Source organism: Choloepus didactylus, chromosome 1, assembly GCF_015220235.1.
Source record: "Choloepus didactylus isolate mChoDid1 chromosome 1, mChoDid1.pri, whole genome shotgun sequence".
Classification (NCBI taxonomy): Eukaryota; Metazoa; Chordata; class Mammalia; order Pilosa; family Megalonychidae; genus Choloepus; species Choloepus didactylus.
The window spans coordinates 118,004,106-118,026,101 of NC_051307.1; the positions used below are offsets into that span (position 1 = coordinate 118,004,106).

Genomic DNA, 21,996 nt, shown 5'->3' on the forward strand with positions numbered 1-21,996 from the left:
AGAGAAGCATTCTGGTATGAGGTTGTGAAATGCAATCATTTCTCCTGGGGTGAGGATGAAGGGCAATGAGGAAACAGGGTCCTGTTTTGAAAGTACAGGCAGGTAGCTGGTGGCCCACTCCCAGTTGTCTGAGAAGCAGGAGAGAAAGTCAATAGATATTTTGGAAAATATTCCAGGACCTGGGAATATACCAGAAAGTTTTACATCCTGCAGATAATTTGAGGGGAATTCAGTTTACCTCTTGATCTTCCATTATGCCATAGCTTTGTCTGGAAGGTAAACTTATCTGCCCATGGAACTTCCTTTCTGAGAACCTGGGATACCCAAGGAAAATTTTCTGCCCCTTACAATACCATTACTGCATTTTGAGTAGACTCTTGTGGCCCTAGTTGGAGGAGGTAGGAGATTTGAAGTGACATCAAGTACACACTCACTTTCTACCCCCTGGCAGTGCTCTTGGCCCTGTCCACCCTAATGTTGTGGTCATGCTATAGGTGGCAAAATCCAGTCTCTTGTTGAGTGCCAGGAAGTGGTATGCTAGCAAACCAGTTGTCTAGAAAAAATAAAAATAAAAATAAAAAAGTTAAGATGTGTAACATTTGCAATTTCTGTGGTTTAAACACTCTTACCATGTCTGATTACAAACCACCAATAGGAAATTATTAATGGAGGAATTGGTAAGAGATGACCAGAGTTAGGAAAGATGGTGCAGAATTGACTCACACAAGCAAGTATGAGCTGGGCTTGAGCTGACTTCAACACACCAATGAGACTCCTCTGTCTGGCCTTGTAAAGTGATATAACAACACCCTACTGAAGGCTTTAAAATCTGCTAAGGAAGTTACATTATCACTTAATTTTTTTTTTAATTGATATGCTTTAAGTCAAATCAGAAATAAAAATAAAAACCTCGACATAGAATTTTCCTCCAAATAACAATTATGGGGCTTCAGACATCTTTAAAAATAACTTAGACATGTTAAAAGTATGTCTTCAAAGAGAACCTACAGATTAAATGAAACCTAAAAGGCATTAAAAAAGAAAAAAAAAAAAAGAAAGAAAAGAAAAAGCAAGCAAAGAAAAAAAAATAAAGGTACATCTTCAAAAACTTTCTCACTAGAAATGCAATGTTGTTTTCTAATGAAGAGGAAAAAATAATCCATTGCACTTTAACCACTTAGCTGAATTCATCTATCTTTGTTTTAAAGCTTTTATTTCACAAAATAGGCATTTGTTATCCTTACATGTAGAAGATGTAAACTTTCTAACAAATGTTTAATTATAGATAATATGTTGCTCTATGTCACGTCTTCATTTGTAAATGCTTTAGCATAAATTTTGAATGTATATTTGGAAACTAATTCCATGATTATCATCCTCAGATTAGAAAGCAGCAATTATGGGATTGTTTGTTAAATCAGTTGGTTAGTGCACAGAGCTCCTGAGCCTAGAAACAGAAGTTCATATAGGGGCCAGGAGACTTTTGACAGTTAGTTTTAAAAAACTAATAACAGTTATATACAACTATATTCACTGCCATTTATCTCACAATTGTGAATTGTTGACCAAAAGATAGATTCCATAAGAGAAAAAGGAAGGAGACAGATAAAATGCAAAGTCATTTTCACCATTGGAAACTGCTCCAATCCTTCATTTTTGTGTTAATGAGACAGTAGCTTCATCTTAATATCCTGACAAAAAAGGTTTAAATATTCTGTTCCATTCTACTCCCACAGCTTCCTGATATTTTTATCTATAACCGGAATTGTTCACAGCCATATCTATATCTGTATCTATCTATATATATACATATATCTTCCTTTTGCCATACCTCTGAGAAATTTGTGTTTATTTTAGAATATTAAAACTAAAAAAGAAAAATAAAGTTTTTGAGCCATGAAAAAAAATAGGCATCAGACTTTAAATTAACCAAGGATTCCATGCAGTGGTTATATTTTAACCTTTAAGACTTTCTGACGAAATATCTGATACAGTGTCCAGATTTCATGGTTTAAACTATTATGTCTTAATATTTTACACACAGACAAGCAATGCTCTTCAGTACCAACTTGACAACTTGACATGATTTATCATGCTGCATTCAAGAATAAAACATTTCACTCCTAATTTCTTTGAGCTGCCAGTTTTAATTAAAATATATGATCAGAATACTATGTATATTTTATTATTTATTTATGTTTATCAAGGCATCTTCCTCCTTAATGAATGGGATTTATTATGTTAAATAAGACAGGAAGATTATATTCAGACAATATGATCAAAGTTATACTTCAAAATCTTATGATATATTGTTCTGATATTTTCTTAATTTACCTCATTTAAAGTGTGTCTACTTTCTACCAAACAATAACAATAACATTATCTAACATTTAAGAAGTGCTTTCTAAGTTCCAGGCACTTTACAAGGTTTATATCGTTTCTTCCCCACAACAAACAAATGAGGTACTAATATTATCCTCCTTATGTAGATGCAGATAGTCAGGCTTAGAGAACTGCAGTGGGCACCTGCAGATGTGCAGCTAATAAGGTAGGGTGCTACTCTGGGCTCTCCAAATCTGCTCTCCATGGGATGTAGTGACAATCATGTAGGTGACACTATATCTTATGCACAGTTAATGAGTTGTTGAAAATAAGTTTCTCCATAAAATTGTGTTATTTGACTTCTCCTTTGGACACAAAATAATACTTTACAGTAGGAAAACATCCAAAATCCATAAAATATACATGGATATAAAACAAATCACCTGTTAAAAAATAAGAAGATAGCAGACCCCATTCGAACAACTTACATTAAATATTAATTGTTCCCTTTGCTTTTCTGCATCTGTCTGCGTTTCACAAGGGACAAAAGAAATAATTGCATAGCAATTACATAAAAGCCATGTGTTCTATATATAAAATTGACTTGACATTGTCAGTACTGACTACCAACGTCTTTAACCTTAAGATGATATTATAGTTGATATTTACCTTTTAATAGAAAAAGAAATCACTGTTTACTCCCTGAAGCTAACTGCACTCATGCTAAATTATTTATGTATCCATTTTAATATGTATTTTGGAATTGACAGGACAACTCTCCTTAGCACCCTTTTACTGACCCACCCGTCATTATGATGGGGTAAACAATGTCACCTTTCTAGTGCACACTGAATTACAAAGAAGTTGCAAAGTACACCATCCATCACGCTGGCACTAAGTAGGTTTTCAAAGTAGATTGCAGATATCATAAATGCTGTTTAGACTGTTACCAGAAAGCAAAAGTTGGAAGCTTATACAAAATGGTCATATGATGAATGGACATGACGGCTCTTCAGAGAAAAGGAGCATTCCTCTTCTGCAAATAACCTTGTCAAAAGCAAAAGTAGTGGGGAGCTTTGCTGGCAGTCAGACTAGAATAATTTAAGAACTTGTTAACGGCTCTGCCTGATAGAAATTCATGCAAACACAATGTATTCAAAATCAAAAAGGAGATATGCCTGAATCATTAGTAGCAATCACTCAAGCTTGGTTTGAATTAGGGAATGGTCCAAAGAGATACAGAAAAATTAATTAGAATATGTGAGTTTCAATAAAATATATCAATCTAAAACATGTATATAAAATATGTGCAAGTACTCAATATGCATATACAATAGTTACTAGAAATTGCTTTGTTTTTAAAATCACAATAATATAGTTTGGGTTTTAAGAAACCATTATCAATAACTTCTTGATAGAGGTGTTTATGTATGTAATGTTATAGATTTGTATTATTAATAAATTTCTAAAAATATTTGTCAGGATCTTCAACTAATTTGCATGGTTAATTTCTCAAATTATGTTCTTCAAATACAATGTGTTTTTTTACCCATGACTGAATTTTACTTCCCTTAGTAGCCTACTTCGTTTTGATCAACAATTTCAAAACTGGAATATATTTTTACTTCTACAGTTAACTTTATTTTATCCCTTTTAATAACTGCTTTAAGTGAAGTCTTTCTCAAATTTTCTTTATTAAAAATACTAGTTTTTATAGCATTTACAAATGGTGAAATAAATTCAAAATAATGACTTACGACTTCATGGACATTTGGATATTTTCATTATTCTGTAGTAGACCTTGTTTTTCTTTTAAGGGAAAATTTAAACATTCAGAGCTCATAAGATGAATATGTAAGAAGTGTTCATAGGTATGGTTACATAGGAACATAAAAAATTCATTCAGATCCATTGACAAATGGTAAGGAAAAAATAATCAATTTTGTGAAGAATAAATTACACCTTTGGTAAAAAGATAAAACCATTGGTCAGGTCTCTAATTTATTCACTTTTAAATTAGCTGTTTCAATAAAGTGTCAAAGCCTGAGAAATGGTGTATATTGACTTAGCTGTGAGAGATTCAGATATAAGAAGAAAGAGCTGCTCTATCCTGCCTTGTCACAAATGTCTTGGCTTTCACAGTAATCTTTGGTAAAACATGCTCAGGAAGACAAACTAAGAAGGCCATGTTTACACACACCCAGACAAACATGCCCACAAACATACACACACTTCAGTTCAAAAAGTTATTTTTTTTTCAAGAAAACTCCTTGCTTCATTTAATTAAAATGCTTTTTATGCCCTCTTTTATTATCAAGAAAAAGAGAAAGGGGGATAGAAAAATGTGGGGGTGACACATGGTTGTATTTGGATAAGTGGAGAAACTGTTTTACATAAAGAATTCTGAAAAGGTGGCTATTGAAAATGTAATAGGTATGATGGCAATATAACTTATTATTCTTGACAGCTTCTAATGAGAGAGAGAAAAGGAGGGAGAAAGAGAGAGAGAGAAAGAGAGAGAGAGAATTCTATCAATACCTTTAGAAGTCAGATTGTTAGTTTCTAAACTGATGATATGGAGGCTTTGAGGGAACAAAACAGGCCCTCAAATAAAATTCCTGGGTGATACTCTTAGCCTTTACAAATAATGACTGCAAAACTTGGAAAATATATTTTGGACCTGAATATATTTTAATTTTGACATTCTTACTTATAAACACAGCACCACTATAATCTAATCAATTTCTGGCTGCCTGGAATTTGGTGTGGTCTAAGGAAATTTAGAAGAAATGCAGTTGGCTCAGTCCTTAAAAGTTGGAAGCATTAAACTATAGGATTTTCTAAATTCATATATTTATTTTATCTGTTCTTTGAAATAATCAAACCTCTGTAAGTACTAGTAATATTATTTTTTAAAATTAAGGAATTCAAATACATTAAAAAATGATGCTACCATCAGTTGTGTGAAGGAACCTAATGATAAATATTAAGTAATTGAAAGTTTATTAGTCCTGTACACTGTCTGAACACAGAGAACTGGAAAGTGAAGTAGCCTAATTGCAAAGGGGTGTGAGGATGAAGAAAATAAAAGGTGAATATTTACATGTACCAAAGCACCAATCTGTTTTTCTGGTTCTTTTACAAGACACAAAGACGTAAACATACAATTATATATACTTTATGTCTCAACATCTGTACAAACATTGTGGGAAAGTGGGTATTTCCCAAACCTGGAAAGCCAGAGCCAAAGAGATTCTTCCAAACTACCCTCTCCCTGGTCTTGCTTACCCCCACCATCCCCTCCATTGTGGTATGAATCAGAAACCAGAAGAAAATATATTGTTAGTGAAGAGTCTCCCTCTCTTCCCCTCCATTTTTCTGTAGTAAGCCCTGAGTATAAAGTGATATGAATTTAGGTTTCCAGATCCAGTGAATCTCCTCTGTAGACCGTGAGAGTTGCGACCATATGCCCCTGTAAGGGACTACTTTGGAAATCAAGAGAAACTACACAGAGAAATGACACATCTTTCCTTCTTTTTCCACTTGAGATTCCCAGGGCTGCTATAACAAAACATCACAAGCTTAAAACAACAGAAAATTGTTGCCCCACAATTCTGGAGACTAAAAGTCCAAAATCAAGGTATCAGTAGGGCCATGCTTCCTCTAAGTCCATAGGAATCCATGGAATCGGTTCCATGACTCTTTCCTAGCTTGCTGTCAATCTATGGTGTTCTCCCTTGTGTCTGTCTGTCTGTCCCTAAATTTCCTCTTCTTATCAAGAATACCAGTCATATTGGATTAAGGGCCCTTCCAAAATTTCATTTTAAATTTCCTAAATTTCTCTGTAACAACTCTGTTTCAAAATAATGTCACACTCTGAGGTACTGGGGAGTAGCACTTCAACATATCTTTTTGGAACATGCAATTCAATCCTTAATAGTCTGTGTGGCTAGTGGATAGCTGTGGTATGAGAGTGAAGGGGTATTGAGAGAGATTTTTTGTGGTGAAATGCATTCAATCTAATTCTACTGCCAATCCATTTATCCCAGCAGATAATTAAAAAGGGCCACACTAAGGAAATAGGGATTCAAGTTAGTAGTTCCATGAGTTTTGCTTACAACCTCAGTCAAAGAATAATCAATTTGCACCAAAGGAAGTTGAAAAGTCAAGTAGATGGAGTGGTTGCAGGGATCCACCGAATCTCGTGGGATTTTTGTTGTTGTTGTTCCGTGTTTTGGACAGGCTTTTGTTTAGGGAAGGAGATGACTTTGCTGGATTTGAGTCAATTTGGCTAAAGGATAGGTAAAAATATGTGGGATTTTTGCAAGGCTAGAAATCTGAGAGAAAACATGTGGGGTAACTAGAATCCTGGCTTAAGACTAAATTTTCTAAGCCAAGGAAAGAGGACTGGCTTCCTTCCTCTATTTTTATTAATGTATAGTGTACTTCCAATATTGCCTACCAGAAATAGTGCATATATTACTCAAACCCAATTACATGAGACTTACACTATAAATATCGCATACATTTAATATTATGTTCAATTTAATCACTGATAAGATTTGATAAGGGTGCTACCGGTTATAAGTAGTCCTGCCAAAAGTCATAGTATGGTATAATGCAGAATAGAGGCAATGGTGAACCACTAGAAAAGCTACACCTTCTGCCACCCTACCTCCCAAAAAAAAGCAAGAAAAAACCCCACAGTAGTAGGAACAAGCATGCACTGTTATTTGAGGATTGAGTATTTCTGCAATGCAACTTTAAATATCCCATATATTAATAATAGTTAATAAGTTCAATTCTTAAAAATCCATGCCAATAATTAACAATGATCACATACAAAACATTATTCAATTTATATTTAATGAAGCAACCTACAGTTTTATAAAAAACTTAATATGTTTACTAAATTGATACTTTCACACTGAGACAAAAAACTCACTTATGTAAGTGAAACTAGTGACCATCCTATGAGACTTACATATATTAGCTAATTTAATTCTCACAACAATCTTATGAAGTTGGAACTATTATACCCATTACAGAGTTGAACCTAGATGGTTAAGAAACAGCCCGTAAATGGGGGAGCTGTGATTTTAAACTAGTCAGTGTTGTTCCAGAAGTCGTACACTTAACCAATAGGCAAAAACCACAGCACCGAGAAACCAGAGAAGGTAGAGAAATAATCCACACACCTGGCTCCCAAGCTCACGTATTTTCCATCATGACAGCAGAGTACTGCATTTCAAATCTGAATGTGTGTATAATCACATCAATTTTCCACCTCATTTCTTGCATGCACACACAATCTCAAAACATAACCCCTTGCATCTCGATTCTTTTTGTCCATAGCAATGCATTAAAATTTGCCTCTTAAAAACCATGGAATGAAATGAATTTACATTCTATGGGCTAAGCAAAATGTGAAGGACTCAGTCACACATCCAAAACCTTTGAATTAAACTCTCCTAATGTATTTTCACTTTCAAAATACGTCAAGAAAAGGGAAGTTCTTCCCCCTTTACAGGTACCTCCACCCTGAGAACATTTAATGGGTACTTTTGTATGTTGCCTTCTGCCAGTTAGTTCAATTTAGATGAAAGCTGTTGTTTGCTAATTCCATTTCACTGTAAATGACAGAGACAAATGGTCATATTACCTCGAGAGCTCCTGTGGCAGAATAGGCTGCATATGAGTAGAGCAGATCTTGGCTGCTATGTTCTCCGGCATCTTGGCCACAAGGCTGGCCATTGGGATAAAAGCACTGGCCGCTGCTGCCCAGGGTCACAGTGCTGGGAGAAGCGCCTGGCAGATTAAGCAGCACAGAGTAATTTACAAGCTGTACATCTTCTAGGCCCAGAGAAGTCCAGTAAGTCTTAAGATTCTTTGAAATTCCCATGTCATCTTCACTTTCATACAGTTGTAGCAAATTTCTGAAAGACATTTTAAAAGCACACTTTAAAAAAAGAAGAAAATCCTTATTCCTTTGAGATGTGACTGTACAATAAATGAACAATTATTAATACATATTGTGGGATACTGAAAGATGAATGAGACAGGACCCTCCAACAAGGAACTTGCAATTTGGTAGAGGTGATGGTCTTGTATAGAAATTATACTCAATCGAAGCTGAATGAATGAACTTCTTAATTAAATCAAAGAACTAACATCACACTGTGGGACTACAAAGAAGGGCATGATTAGTGCCGACCAGTTCTTTTATTAGTTCTAATCCTTCTATCCACATCAACATAATCCATTTGGAACTCAATTCCAAAGCTAGCTATCATGCTAGGTTGACACAGCTCTGTATTGGAGTCAAAATAATTTCATATAAAGCTATGTGGTTATTATATCATTATTGCTATTTTAAATAATGCAGAGAGAACTCTTTAGATACCAATTATATACCAAATTTTGTGATGCTGTGAGCACAATGATATTCAGTAAAATCAGTATATCATGGTAAAACCAAAACAAAAATTGCCAAACCAATATGAAATTAATTTTTTGTTGCACTTTCTGTGAAGTAATCCAGATAAAGTTTTTAGGTTGGAATGAAAAGGGACTGAATATATCCCACCATTTTCTTTTTGTGCAAAAATTTTTCTTATAAGAATTTTATTTCTTTCCTAGCTATTACCTAAGTGTTTATTTTTATGTCATTGTTATTTTTGCCTATCACATTCTTTTTCTAGCTCATAGAAACATTTCTTCCAGGACAGTTTATTCAAGCACCCCAAAACAGAACCAGGTTGGAAAAGGAATAAGAAGTACAGACAAAAGTCTAGGAAACTATTACTGGAGATAGAGGTAGGTCTATTGACACAACTTAGAAGCTAGCCTGTTCAGAAAGATGCAATACTATAAAAACTGTTTCCCATTTGTGATCTATCTGTTTACAGCTGCTGTTCCTTTTGTTGGTCAAGTGCTTTATGACGTAAGCAACTCAGCAAAACATTCAGTGTTTCAAGATGCATACATTATTCAATACGGCGCAACTGAAGAATCAGTAGTTTGTTTCAGTGTCAGAGAATTTCTAAAGATTATTCAATACTAAGCTAAAATCATTGAAAGGATGTATATTCTCTACTTTGCTTTCCATTTAAGAAATACTCACTTTCTGCATTATGACCCTTCATTTTTATAATACTGTAAAAGGAACAACCCAGCTTGTGAAGTAGAACATATCTAATATCATTGAATCCCTTGGATGTGCTTTCTTTTTTCCATCACTCATGCTTGGCCCCATAGTAACCCTTAATTCTGACTTGTGTGCTTCTCATTGCCTTGTTTTTATAGAGTTAATACATATGTATGTATGTGTCTGTAACAATTTATCACTTAGTTTTATGTTTTTTAACCTTTATATAATCTGTATTTTACATATGCATTTTTTTGTGACTTGCTTTTTCAATCAATATTAAGTTTTTTGGGATTCATCCTTGTTTATGCATCAATTCTCCCAAGATAAATAATTTAGAGTTGTTTCCACTTCAACAATGCTTCATCAAACTTTCTTGTTCATGTTTCCTTACAGATAAATGCAAGTTCTTCAGGCAAGGAATTACTGGGCCATGGGGTATGTTCTTACATAATTTTAATAGGAAATGCCAAAATGTTTTTAAAATGCTTGTTTATTTCACTCCTGCCAGCTCTGTATGAGAATTCTTTTTGCTCCATTAAAGTTGTCCATTATGTTTTTTATCAATATGGGAGGTGTGAAATGGTATTTTATTACATGTTTAACTCAGGTTGCAATGTATGCTACTTTCTAAAGCTGTTTGTACCACCAGCAGTAGTTATGTATCCATTGTCATTGTATTTAATTTTTGCTATCCAGTGACGGTAACATTGTATCCCCTTGTGGTTTTAATTTGTATTTCCAAAATAACTAATGAGGATTTTTTTCATATATTAATTAGCTAACAGTCTGTGCAATGACTGTTCGTATCTTTTGTCTAAATTTATAGCAGTACCTTGTGTATTCTGGATAATCTGTTTGAGGTCATATTTATGGCATACATCTTCTCCCAGTTTTTGGCTTCTCTTTTCATTTTCAGAAAATGAATATGCTCTCTTATGAGGAACAGTAATTCATAATTTTAATGTATATAATTTTAATGTAAGGTAATGGTTGCACATTTTCCTGATATGCTTAAGAAATCCTTCTCAAATCTGAGGACGTAATTTTATTCTCTTATATCTTTTTCTAAAAGTTTTAAAGAATTGCTTTTCACATTTCTTTAAATGTGTGTGTGTGCTGTGTGTATGAGGTAGGTGTGTGTGTGTGTATGAGGTGTGTGTGTGCTGTATGAGGTATGCGTGTGTGTGTGCTGTATGAGGTGTGTGTGTGTGTGTGTGTGTGTGCTCTGTGTATGAGATGGGAATCCAATTTCACTTTTTCCACATGAATAACCAATTGTTATATAATCAATTGTTGAATAATCCACAGTAATGTGCCATGACAAGTCTATCACATATGAATTTTCACATGTGTAGATCTATGTCTGGGCTCACTATTCTATTCCCTTGTTCTTTTTGATCCATTTCCATAATAATGTGTTTTATTATTACTTCATGCTAGGTCTGAATATCTAGAATTACAAGGCTGCCCAGTTGATATTCTTTAAGAACATCTTTGCTAATTTTCTTTTTCTCTTCTGTATTAATATTGGTATAAGCTTGTCAATTTCCATGCCAAGATTCTGATTGGACCAAAGATAAGTTCTTGAAGAAATATCACCCTTATAATAAAGCAACAATATTTCTTTAATATTAGCAAATATCCAGTCAGCATTAACATAAGTAAGTTTTAAAATTAAAATATTTATCTGCTTATTGCTGATGTGGAAGAATTCTATTCATTTTTTTTCTATAAAGAAATCCTGCTAAATTTTCTTACTAATTATAATGTTTCTTTCTTTTTTTTGTAGTTTTTTTACATAAAACATTATATCATAAGCAAATAATGGTTTGGTGATATTGTTCATTTCTCATCTTTTATAGATTTTATTACACTTTTTTTAATTAGTACATAGGCTAAGAAATCCAGACAATATTCAATAAAGTGTGATAGTGGATACTCATGTTGTGTTCTAACTATCACCTTCATAATGTGCCTTACTTTCTTATTTTGATAACAGATGTTTTATGAAAGGGTATTGGGTTTTATTAGAAATTTTGATGCATTTATTGAGACAATCATATGATCCTTATCTTTAATATGGTGAATTACTGTAATTAATCATTTTGAGTATTAAACTAAACTTGCATTTCTAAAGTAAATTCTACTTAATAAAATACATTGCAATTTTTAACTATTATGGGATTAATTTTGCCAACATTTTGTTTTTACAATTTTTGCATCTATTTTTATGAATCAAGTTAGTATGTAATGTTGCTTCCAAGCATCATTTCCTCTGGTTTGGTTAGAAGTTATTCAAACCACATGAAATGAGCAAAGAAGCATCTCCTCTTGCTCTGTTTTCTGGGGAAGTGTGAATATGATTAGAAGTTTTGGAAGATAGAAATTACTCAAAGTAAAAACATCTGTACTTGGTATTCTTTTTATGGGAGAACTATGAACAACTGATTCAATGTCTTTAATGCTATAGGGATTAAAAAAATCTTCAAATTAATACTAGTAAGATATTTTTATAGGAATTTATTGATTCCATGTAAACTTTCAAATTTCTTGACATAAAGAGTTTTATATCATTCTCTTATTAACTATTTAAACTTTGCTCTACCTCTTTCATTCCTAATGTCTTCATTTGTGTTACCTCTCTTGTATGTATGACAGATCTTACTAGAGTTTGATCTATTCTTTTCAAGAACCAAATTTTGAGCCTTTTAGTTTTTCTCATATAAGCATGTAAAGTTAAAATGTCTGCTGAGAGATCACTTAAGCTAGATCTTACAGATTAAATTCCAAAATGAATTCTCCTTTAACCTATGTATTATTTAGAGTCACAGTTTTTAGTTTCCAAACTTGGTGACTATTTATGTTAGCTTTTGTTCAACATAATAGCATTATGATGAGAAAATGTAGTCACTGAAATTTGCTGAGACTTGCTTTATGGGCTAGCAGTGATCAACTTTTATAAATAGGTTTGAAAAGTATATGTATATGTATACATAGAACACAGCACATAGTTCTATGGAAACATTAGTACAAGCTTCTTCATTTTGCTATTCGAATCCTAAATCCTAATTTACTTTTTTTTTCTTAGTCATTCAAGTGTTGAGAGATGTGTTGAAATTTCCCACTACTAGGGTATTTTTGTTTTCTCCTTGTGATAGACTATTTGTACCTTTCATTTTTAAAACTATATTATTGTATGCATACAAGTTTAGAATCAGTATATACTATAGCGACCCATTTAGTAAAATTAAATAAAATCTACTTTTGCTTAGATTTGATCATATATTTGTAATATATTACTTCAACTTTCTTTTGATGCCATTCCTGTCTTTTTTCATCCTTTACTTTTGATTCTTCTAGAGCTTATATTTTTACATGTATTATATAAACAGCATATAGCTAGATTTATTTTTCTTTAATCTGACTATTTGTGAACTGGTAATTTTAGATCTTTTCATATTTATTGTGGTTATTAATAAATTTGAATTTATTTCTGCCATGATATAGTCTGCTTTGTATTTTTCTCATCTACTCACTCTTCTTTTCTTCTATTTATTGTTTGCTCCTTTCTTACCTTCTTTTGGATTAACTTTTTGTGATGGTTAAGTTCATGTGTCAATTTAGCCAGATTATGGTACCCAGTTGTTTGGTCAGGCAAGCACTGTCCTGATCGTTACTGTGAGGATACTTCACTGACTTAAGTCATTAGTAAGTCGATCACATCTACCGCTGATTACATCTACAAACAACTGAGGACATTGCCTTCAACAAAAAGAGAAGTCTCATCCAATCAGTTGAAAGTTTTAAAAGGAGACGTGATGATTTCAGCAGTCAGAAGAGAGAATTTTTATCTCCACCAGCCAGATTCTCTTGGGGAATTCATTGAAAACCTTCATCAGAATTCTCAGCTTGTGGCTTGCCTTATGTAATTTGAACTCATGTGAGACAATTCTTGCTGTTCTTTGCTGAACTATGGGAGATATATAATATATATGTATATATTTCTTATTATGTATACACATGCTATATATATTATATATGTATGTATACACACTCATACTATATATATGTGTGTGCGTATGTGTGTTATGTCTATGTGTTATATTTTGTCCTACTTAAAGTTGCAGTGGAAACAGAAAAGTTTCTAGATTGGCCCCTGGGTCCCTCTTCTGCAGACCCACTATATATATATGTATACTTTGCTGATTACCTATCACTGAGTGTATGGTCCCTTTAGGGTTTTGTCTTTATGTGGCAAACTCAAATCCTGCTCCCACCCACAGATTCATATCTCTTTCATTGCTCCCTGTGCCAGCTACTATTAGTCGTTAGGTTTCTGGTTTTCATCATTTGCCCCCAGGACAACGCTCTCAAAACTCTAGATTTTAGCACTCTTATTTTTGGTTCCCTTAGGGATTTTTCTTACTATCCTGTCAACTCAGAATAGTACTGTTTTAAAGTGAAATTAGTGTAACATATATAGCATCCATGTGTTTTTCAGAATATCTATTCCAACATGCTACTAGAAACAGCAATGTACTAACTTGAGGATCTAACCCCCATTTAAGACATGACTTCATCATGACTACTGATTTGTATTCCCATAAAATCCAAAGGAAAAACCTCTAGAAAAGTTGCCAAGAATTATGACCCAGCTCCTGCTTCTCCCACAGAAATATAATGCAGGTATTTGTACAAAATTGATTTAAACAGTATCATTTAGAACATCATCTCTACTTATTAGAGATTAGATTATTCAAATCTGTTATACTATGATGGTTGACTGAGTTTAAGGAAATAGGAGAACACTTTCATAGTAATCTAGAAAAATACCGTTACATCAATATAAAAAATGCATCCTAGAAAGTTGGTAACACTTTTTAGATACAGATGATTATAAAAACACTGGTCTTAAAAAGCAATAGAGGAAACACCTTTTCTTAACAGAGAGGTCCTGATATTCCAAGTAACTAATAATAAGTTAGTGAACACCTATTCAACTTCAGTCTTCCTAAGATAAGTTTTCAATTACACTTTCTTTCAAAATTGTATTTTGAATTTCTCTAAATGTCTAGTATATACCTACATTATTACACAAAAAATGATTTAAAGAGGCCATATGGATCTCTATGTTCTGAAATTATGACATCTTCAAATCTAAATTGTGTTAAATATATTAGTGGTCATGGAGACAAAGTAATATTAATACAAATGGTTTGGTCAAGGAATTCTATTCATTATTCATGCAAAATCTCCTAGAATTTTAAAATTTCTAGATTTTATTAAGAATTTTTATAGTTTTTCTGATTACCCACCCCCCAATAAATATTTCGGGACTTTTGGTGGCCAGTTCTATTTTAAAGAGAAATGCCATTAAATAATTAACTGCAAAGTGTTTGCAATTTACTAAGTTCAAAGAAGGCTGTAAAACTAGGAGTATGTTACATAAAATCAGAAAATTATGAAGTCAAAAATCATAAAGTTTTATTTTGCCTTAATTTTTAAAATAAGGGTTGCGGAGAAACTAAGATGGTGGCTAGGTGAGACAGGGCAAAAAATCACCTCTGTGAAAAACACTAGATAAAAACCAAAAAGTGACCCAGAATACCGGTTACAGCAATGCACCAGCTGGACGAGGTCTGCTAGTATCACAGGGGCCGTATACTTGGTGAAACTGGGAATCTGCATTCTGAAACAACTGAGTAAGCTGGCTGGAAGACCCGCAGCTGTGCGGTGGTGTCGGGAAGCCAGGGGTTGGCATTTTGGAGACTTACTGGCTCTTTAAAAAAAAAAAAAAAGGAAAAACCCAGGAGCGGCTGCAGTTGCGGGAGTGGGAACCACACAGTAAAACATGGCAAGAGGGGGCTGGGCCGGCCTCTCGGTGTCTGGCCTGGAGGATAGTCTGCTGCAGATACCCTTGGGGCCAGGGGAATGGAGGGAAGAGCCGGAAGCTGAAAGAAACCCCATGGCTCGCAGCTGGCTCCCCAGAGGGCTGGATAAACTCCTGCCTGGGGCTGTGCCCACAGCCCACAGCCCCACCAGTTGTCCCGGAGCTGGGAAGGAGGAACTGTGTGAGGAGGGGGGTTGAGACACCCCGTTTGGCCATCTTTGCATCAGGCTGAGAGTGCCCCTGCACTGGTGGCCCAGGGCTTCCCTTGAGGGACAGCGCACACTGGTGACGTAGCCCAGCATTCCCTTGGCAGAGCTCCTGGAGGATCGCGGCTGGGAGGGGGGGCCTGCTCGGAGAACCTAGGGATGCTACACCAAGTCCGGTGGTTTGTGGGACAGCAAGAGAGAGGGTCTGGGGCTGAAATGAAATGAAGGCTTAGACTCTTGCAGCAGCCTTGAATCTCCAGGAACCTGGGGGATTTGAATATTAAAGCTGCCCTTCCTCCCTGGCCAACCGGACACACGCCCCACATTCAGGGCAGACGGCTCCAGCAACATACCCAAACTGAGTTCTCCAAATGAATCCCACAAGAATCATTTCGCCACACACCATGGGGACAAGGTGGAGAACTGACTTGAGGGGTGTAGGTGACTCACAGATGCCATCTGCTGGTTAGTTAGAGAGAGTGTACATCACCAAACTGTGTTTCTGAAAAATTAGATTGGTATCTTTTTTTTCACAACTTGAAAGAACCCTATCAAGCAAAGCAAATGCTAAGAGGCCAAAAACAACAAAAAATCTTAATGCATAAGATAAAACCAGACGATTTGGAGAATCCAACTCCAAACACACAAATCAAACTATCAGAAGAGACTCAGTACCTGGCACAATTAATCAAAGAAATACAATCGAGGAATGAAAACATAGCAAAGGATTTAAAGGACATCAAGAAGACCATGGCCCAGGATATAAGCGACATAAAGAAGACCCTAGAAGAGCATAAAGAAGACATTGCAAGAGTAAATAAAAAAATAGAAGATCTTATGGAAATAAAAGAAACTGTTGGCCAAATTAAAAAGACTCTGGATATTCACATTACAAGATTAGAGGAAGTTGAACAACGTCTCAGTGTCCTAGAAGTCCACAGAACAGAAAATGAAAGAGCAAAAGAAAGAATGGAGAAAAAAATCGAAAAAATCAAAATGGATCTCAGGGATATGATAGAGAAAATAAAACGTCCAAACTTAAGACTCATTGGTGTCCCAGAAGGGGAAGAGAAGGGTAAAGGTCTAGAAAGAGTATTCAAAGAAATTGTTGGGGAAAACTTCCCCAACCTTCTACACAATATAAACACACAAAGCATAAATGCCCAGGAACTCCAAATAGAATAAATCCAAATAAACCCACTCTGAGACATATTCTGATCAGACTCTCAAATACTGAAGAGAAGGAGCAAGTTCTGAAAGCAGCAAGAGAAAAGCAATTCACCACATACAAAGGAAACAACATAAGACTAAGTTGTGACTACTTAGTGGCCACCATGGAGGTGAGAAGGCAGTGGCAAGACATATTTAAAATTCTGAGAGAGAAAAATTTCCAACCAAGAATACTTTATCCAGCAAAACTCTCCTTCAAATTTGAGGGACAGCTTAAATTTTTTACAGACAAACAAATGCTGAGAGACTTTGCCAATAAGAGACCTGCCCTACTTCAGATACTAAAGAGAGCCCTACCAACAGAGAAACAAAGAAAAGAGAAAGAGATATAGAGAATTTTAACAGACATATATAGTACCTTACATCCCAAATCACCAGGACACTCATTTTTCTCTAGTGATCATGGATCTTTCTCCAGGAAGGGACTATAAGCTGGGACATAAAACAAGCCTCAAGAAATTAAAAAAAAAAAAAAAAATGAATATACTCAAAGCACATTCTCCAACCACAATGGAATACAAATAGAAGTCAATAATTTTTAAACTGTAACTCCACTATTTACTTCCTACATGATATAAAATACACAAACTCTAATGACAAATCAGTGGTTTTGAACTCAATGTAAAATATGTAATTTTAGACAACTATATAAAGGTGGGGGAATGGAGGAGTATAGGAACATAGTTTATGTGTCCTATTGAAGTGAAGGTGGTATCAAAGAAAAACAAGATTGTTATGGATTTAAGAGGTTAATTTTAAGCCCCACAGTAAGCACAAAGAAATTATCAGAGAATATAACCATAGAGATGAAAAGTAGAGTATGGGTTAAGAGAAATGGGGGAAGGGGCAATGGGGAGTTAAGAAATGAGTGTAGGGTTGCTGTTTGAGGTGAAGGGAAATTTCTAGTAATGGATGGTGGGAAAGAGCATTACAACATTCTAAATGTGATTAATCCCACTAATGGAAGGCTAGGGAGGGGGTGGAATGGGAAGATTTAGGCTGTTTCCACAACTAAAAAAAAAAAAAAAGACAGTCTAAATAGGTGACAATTGAATGCCAAGGATGAACCTGGATAGGATTGGAGGATGGAGGACAGGAGGCGCAAAGGGACACAGTTGAGACATAAGGAAAAGGAAATATAGAATGTAAGCTTTGTATCATTGTTGAATCTCTTGTACTTTTTAGCTGTGCTTAATGGGATTGCACAATAGAATGTTCTTATTCATGGGAAGTGTATATGTGAATTATAGTGTTTGTTCAAGGGTTTGTGCAGGTAGCTCTCGTATGTTCAGAAAACAGAACAATAGATATGGATGATAGATAGGGAGGCAGGGAGGGAAAGAGATAGCGATGTGACAGCATGTTAAAGTTGGTGGATTGGGCTATCGGGGGAGGGGAGTCAGGGTATGATGGAATTCTGTGTATGGGGTTAGCATTGTTTTTGCAACTGTTCCTATAACTTTGAATTTATTTCAAAATTAAAAAAAATAAAAACAAATAAGGGTTTCCATCAGCTATCAGTTTGGCAAGAAGTATAATGAAGTGTCATGTCTGAGACTTGCATTTGGACGTCACTTTGGCATTAGCATTCCATTGCCCACTAGAAATTGAAAATGGGAGGATTTTGGCTTTGGTAGACAACATTCTGTTTATATCAGTGTTCAACACCTGCTACTGGATGAACCACAGAGCAATACTGATGTCAGAATTGGAGGAAGTGATGCATGTAATATTCCTTGTACCAAGGTGAGTGCCAAGAGTATACAGCAAATGAATGGGGAAAGGAAACAGCTAAAGATAGACAGTAGCATTACACAGAAAAAGGTCAGCATGTTTACTGCATATTCACTGAGATCGTCTTATATGTGTACACAATAACATGCACACACACTTATATATTAAAAAGCCTAAAGTATCTTTAAGGTTGTTATATGATTTGCTATCCAATGTAGTTAAATATTGTGAATCATTGACTGTATGTGTGCAATGACTTTAAAGTCTCTAATAGCACACACTGACTTCTTAACTCTTAATTTTGCTTTGGAAATAGTAAGACTATAAAATGCATTACCAGTAGAAACCCTATCACAAGCAATGGCAAGAAATTAAATAATTAGGAGGGAAAACACCTTGCCCTCACCCTCTCTTGCCAACCAGCTGACCATCAATCCCAGCTAAATGAAGACATGTTCCCTTGCTCAACTTCTCCTTACTATCCAAAATACCATACTGACCATAAATTATGTATAAAATATCTTCTATAAGAAACCAAAACACTCTGCTAGGTGCTTTACATATGCAATTTTATTTAATCATTACAAAAAACCCTCAGATAATTATTAATATTACCATTTTACAGATAAGGAAATTGAACATTAGATAATGCAGTCAAGATGGTCTGTCAGAGTTCCACTACACTACATTGCTGCTTAAGAAGAGCAAAAAATCTCTCAATCAGAGATGCTTTCCAAAAACAATAAAAATGTTGACTGTTAGAAAGTTAAATATTAAAAGTCAGGTGGTTTAAGGTTGGAGGAGAGAGATGTTTAAAAAAAATAAAATTAGTAGGAGTTTCTCTCACTAGGTTTGTTTTATGGAAACTTAGGACCTCTGCATTGTTCCTGTGCCAGATGGGCCCTGAAGCCTGGGGGCGCCGGTCTCTCAGGGAGCATCAGCTACTTGCACCGCCCTAACCTGTGGTGTCAGCACCCCTTTTCAGCATGAGGGGGTTGGAGTGGCTGCTGCCCGGGTATCCCTGGGGATTGGGAGAGGAATCAGGTAGGATGGAGGAGTCATGGCAGACAGGATAGGATGTGGTAGATGATTGTGACTATTGAATCATTGTACTGATGTTTCTTTTTGGCCTCTGGAGTGTTCGAGCAGCTGGTGGGAGTGAAGGTAGTACCTAGAATTGTGGAACTGTCAAACTGTTACCCATACTGTACTTTGAAATTTGCTCTGTAACTACTTGTTATCCTGTACTTTGAAATTTATCACTTTTCTGTATATGTTATGTCACAATAAAAATAAATAAATAAGGTAACCCAGAAATAGATTAGCTGAAAGAGTTCTTAATGCAACCTCTCCTTACAATCAAGGAGAACATGGTACGTAGCTCTCTGTTCGCAAGTTATGGAAGGCATGCTGATGGTCTTGGTGACCTCCAAGCAAAGACTTAGGCATAAAGCTGATATTCAATTAATACTTGTTTAATTAATATGATGTTTTATTTCAACCTTAATTTCCACAAGACAGTAAAATGAGCTTGATTTAAAAACTAGGGCACACAGAAATAAAATAAACTGTCAAGACATCTGTTACTGCCTGTGTGAGGAAAAAGAATCTGGTGTTAGTAACTCCACATCTTTCCACCTTTGCACACACTGCACAGGAGATAATTTCTTTTACTTTTAACATTAAGTGGATATGCTGATTTTAAGAAAAAGAAATGCAATAAGGTGCCTACATGATGAAGTATTTAAAAATACATTTTAGAAGGAAGACATGTGACTGAATAAAATAAAAGGGTACACGGCACGGTGGCTAATAAGATTTTACAGAATGTATCAGTCCTGCACAAAAATACTACACTTATTTCTAATAGTTGTTGGAGCTTGGAGACTCGCTCTGATTTTCAGGGAGAAAAGTTGTCAAAGGTAAATTTTCAGATCAAATAATCTTAATTTATCTAAAATAAGTCTAAATGTAGTGTCACAAAATGGACAACTGAATCCAATCAGTAAACCATTACAAGTTTTCAATTTCATCTTCCTGTTTCTATGATGAAATGACAAAATAGTACAGTGCCAAAACACACAGTTTATAAGAGTCACTATTCCATGATACAATGTTACCTCAGGTGATGGATACATTATTGAACAATTATTTGGGAGAAACATATTTTCTTTCAATAAGGTGGTAACAGAACCAACTGACCTTGGTTGTACTTCAGTATCAGAATTATGTGCTGGTAATTAAAAAAAAAAATGTAACTCCTAGTTTCCTTGTACCTAAAATGCTAACATGATTTACTTTTCTTCTCACTAACACAAAGATTACTAATTCATTTTACTAATTTTAAAATATAAGCTTCTTTAAGGCATGTAATGAGTTTTACCTCTTTTAACATCCCTGAAACTCTATGTACAATGAGTTCTACCTAAAAATGTTAGCCATAACAAATATTCAGCGAATAGTTTTAGGAAACGAATACACCTGTAAGACCATTTTGAAAATATAATTTTAACATGATATATATTTATTTTAGTTTATTTTCCAACATAGAAAATTAATTCTTAGTAGTACTCCAAGGAAGACTGAAACAATGAATGTAATGTTACGTCATGGGAAAAATCATTTTTAAAGTAATTTTTTGATATCTTCTTTCTGTGATACTATATATAGGTTAAAATTTATGTCAGAGCAATGAATGATAAGGTTTATGTCAGGAAAATAATCAAAATCATTAACATTTTTACTATTACTGGTCACTTGTTAACCAAGGCTACTTCATGTATGGACTGATTTCAATACCCAGGAGTGAAATCTTCTTTATGAAATCATACTTCATTACATGAAAAGTTGCATAAATCATGAAACAAAGTTGTTAACCCACCAGTTTTAGGAAATGCATGGAAACCAATCTGTTGAGATGTCTGGGTCATTGGAAGTATAATAATAGGGGAAGAATGATGAAAACTCCAAATGCCAAAATGATAGAGAGTTTTGACAAGAAAAACATATTGCACATTGTGATATTTGAATAAACGGTCATTTAAGTGCTTCATCTCTACTGTATACATGAAAAAGAAAAAAAGAGGCTTGTTGCAAGACAAAAATGAGCCACATTGATGGTAGTGTATTTATGACATATACTACCGCTAGTGAGCCAGAATCTAATCCATTGAAACTAATGAATTATTCCTCGATACTTGGAAAGCTGACTGTCAAGCAAAAAGATTGGCAGGCAAGCTCCAACCAACAGTATTCCTGAAAACCCTAAAGAATACTCTGGGCTTTATCTAAGTCTCTATAGAAGTTTTATTCAGTAAGTTTATTTTTTCAGAAACTTAAGGCTTCCAGATTGTTCCCATGGCAGATAAGCCCTGAATCTCAGAGGTACCAGTCTCTCAAGAACATAAACCAGTTTCATTCCTCTACCCCTTTGGTTGACACCCCTTTTTCAGCAAGAAAAAGTT

At 34.8% G+C, this 21,996-nt stretch overlaps 1 protein-coding gene across 4 annotated transcripts in view; it reads right to left on the minus strand.

Annotated features, from left to right (window-relative positions):
- NAALADL2 (N-acetylated alpha-linked acidic dipeptidase like 2) overlaps nt 1-21,996 on the minus strand; it is a 1,146,579-nt gene that overhangs the window by 731,811 nt on the left and 392,772 nt on the right. For all 4 annotated transcript variants that reach the window (XR_005217472.1, XM_037840432.1, XM_037840429.1 and 1 more), the window contains exon 3: nt 7,985-8,258. Coding sequence is in view for 3 of the 4 variants with exons in the window: in XM_037840432.1 (XP_037696360.1) it covers nt 7,985-8,258 (274 nt within the window). In the remaining variant the exon portion in view is untranslated. The remainder of the gene's footprint in view (nt 1-7,984; nt 8,259-21,996) is intronic.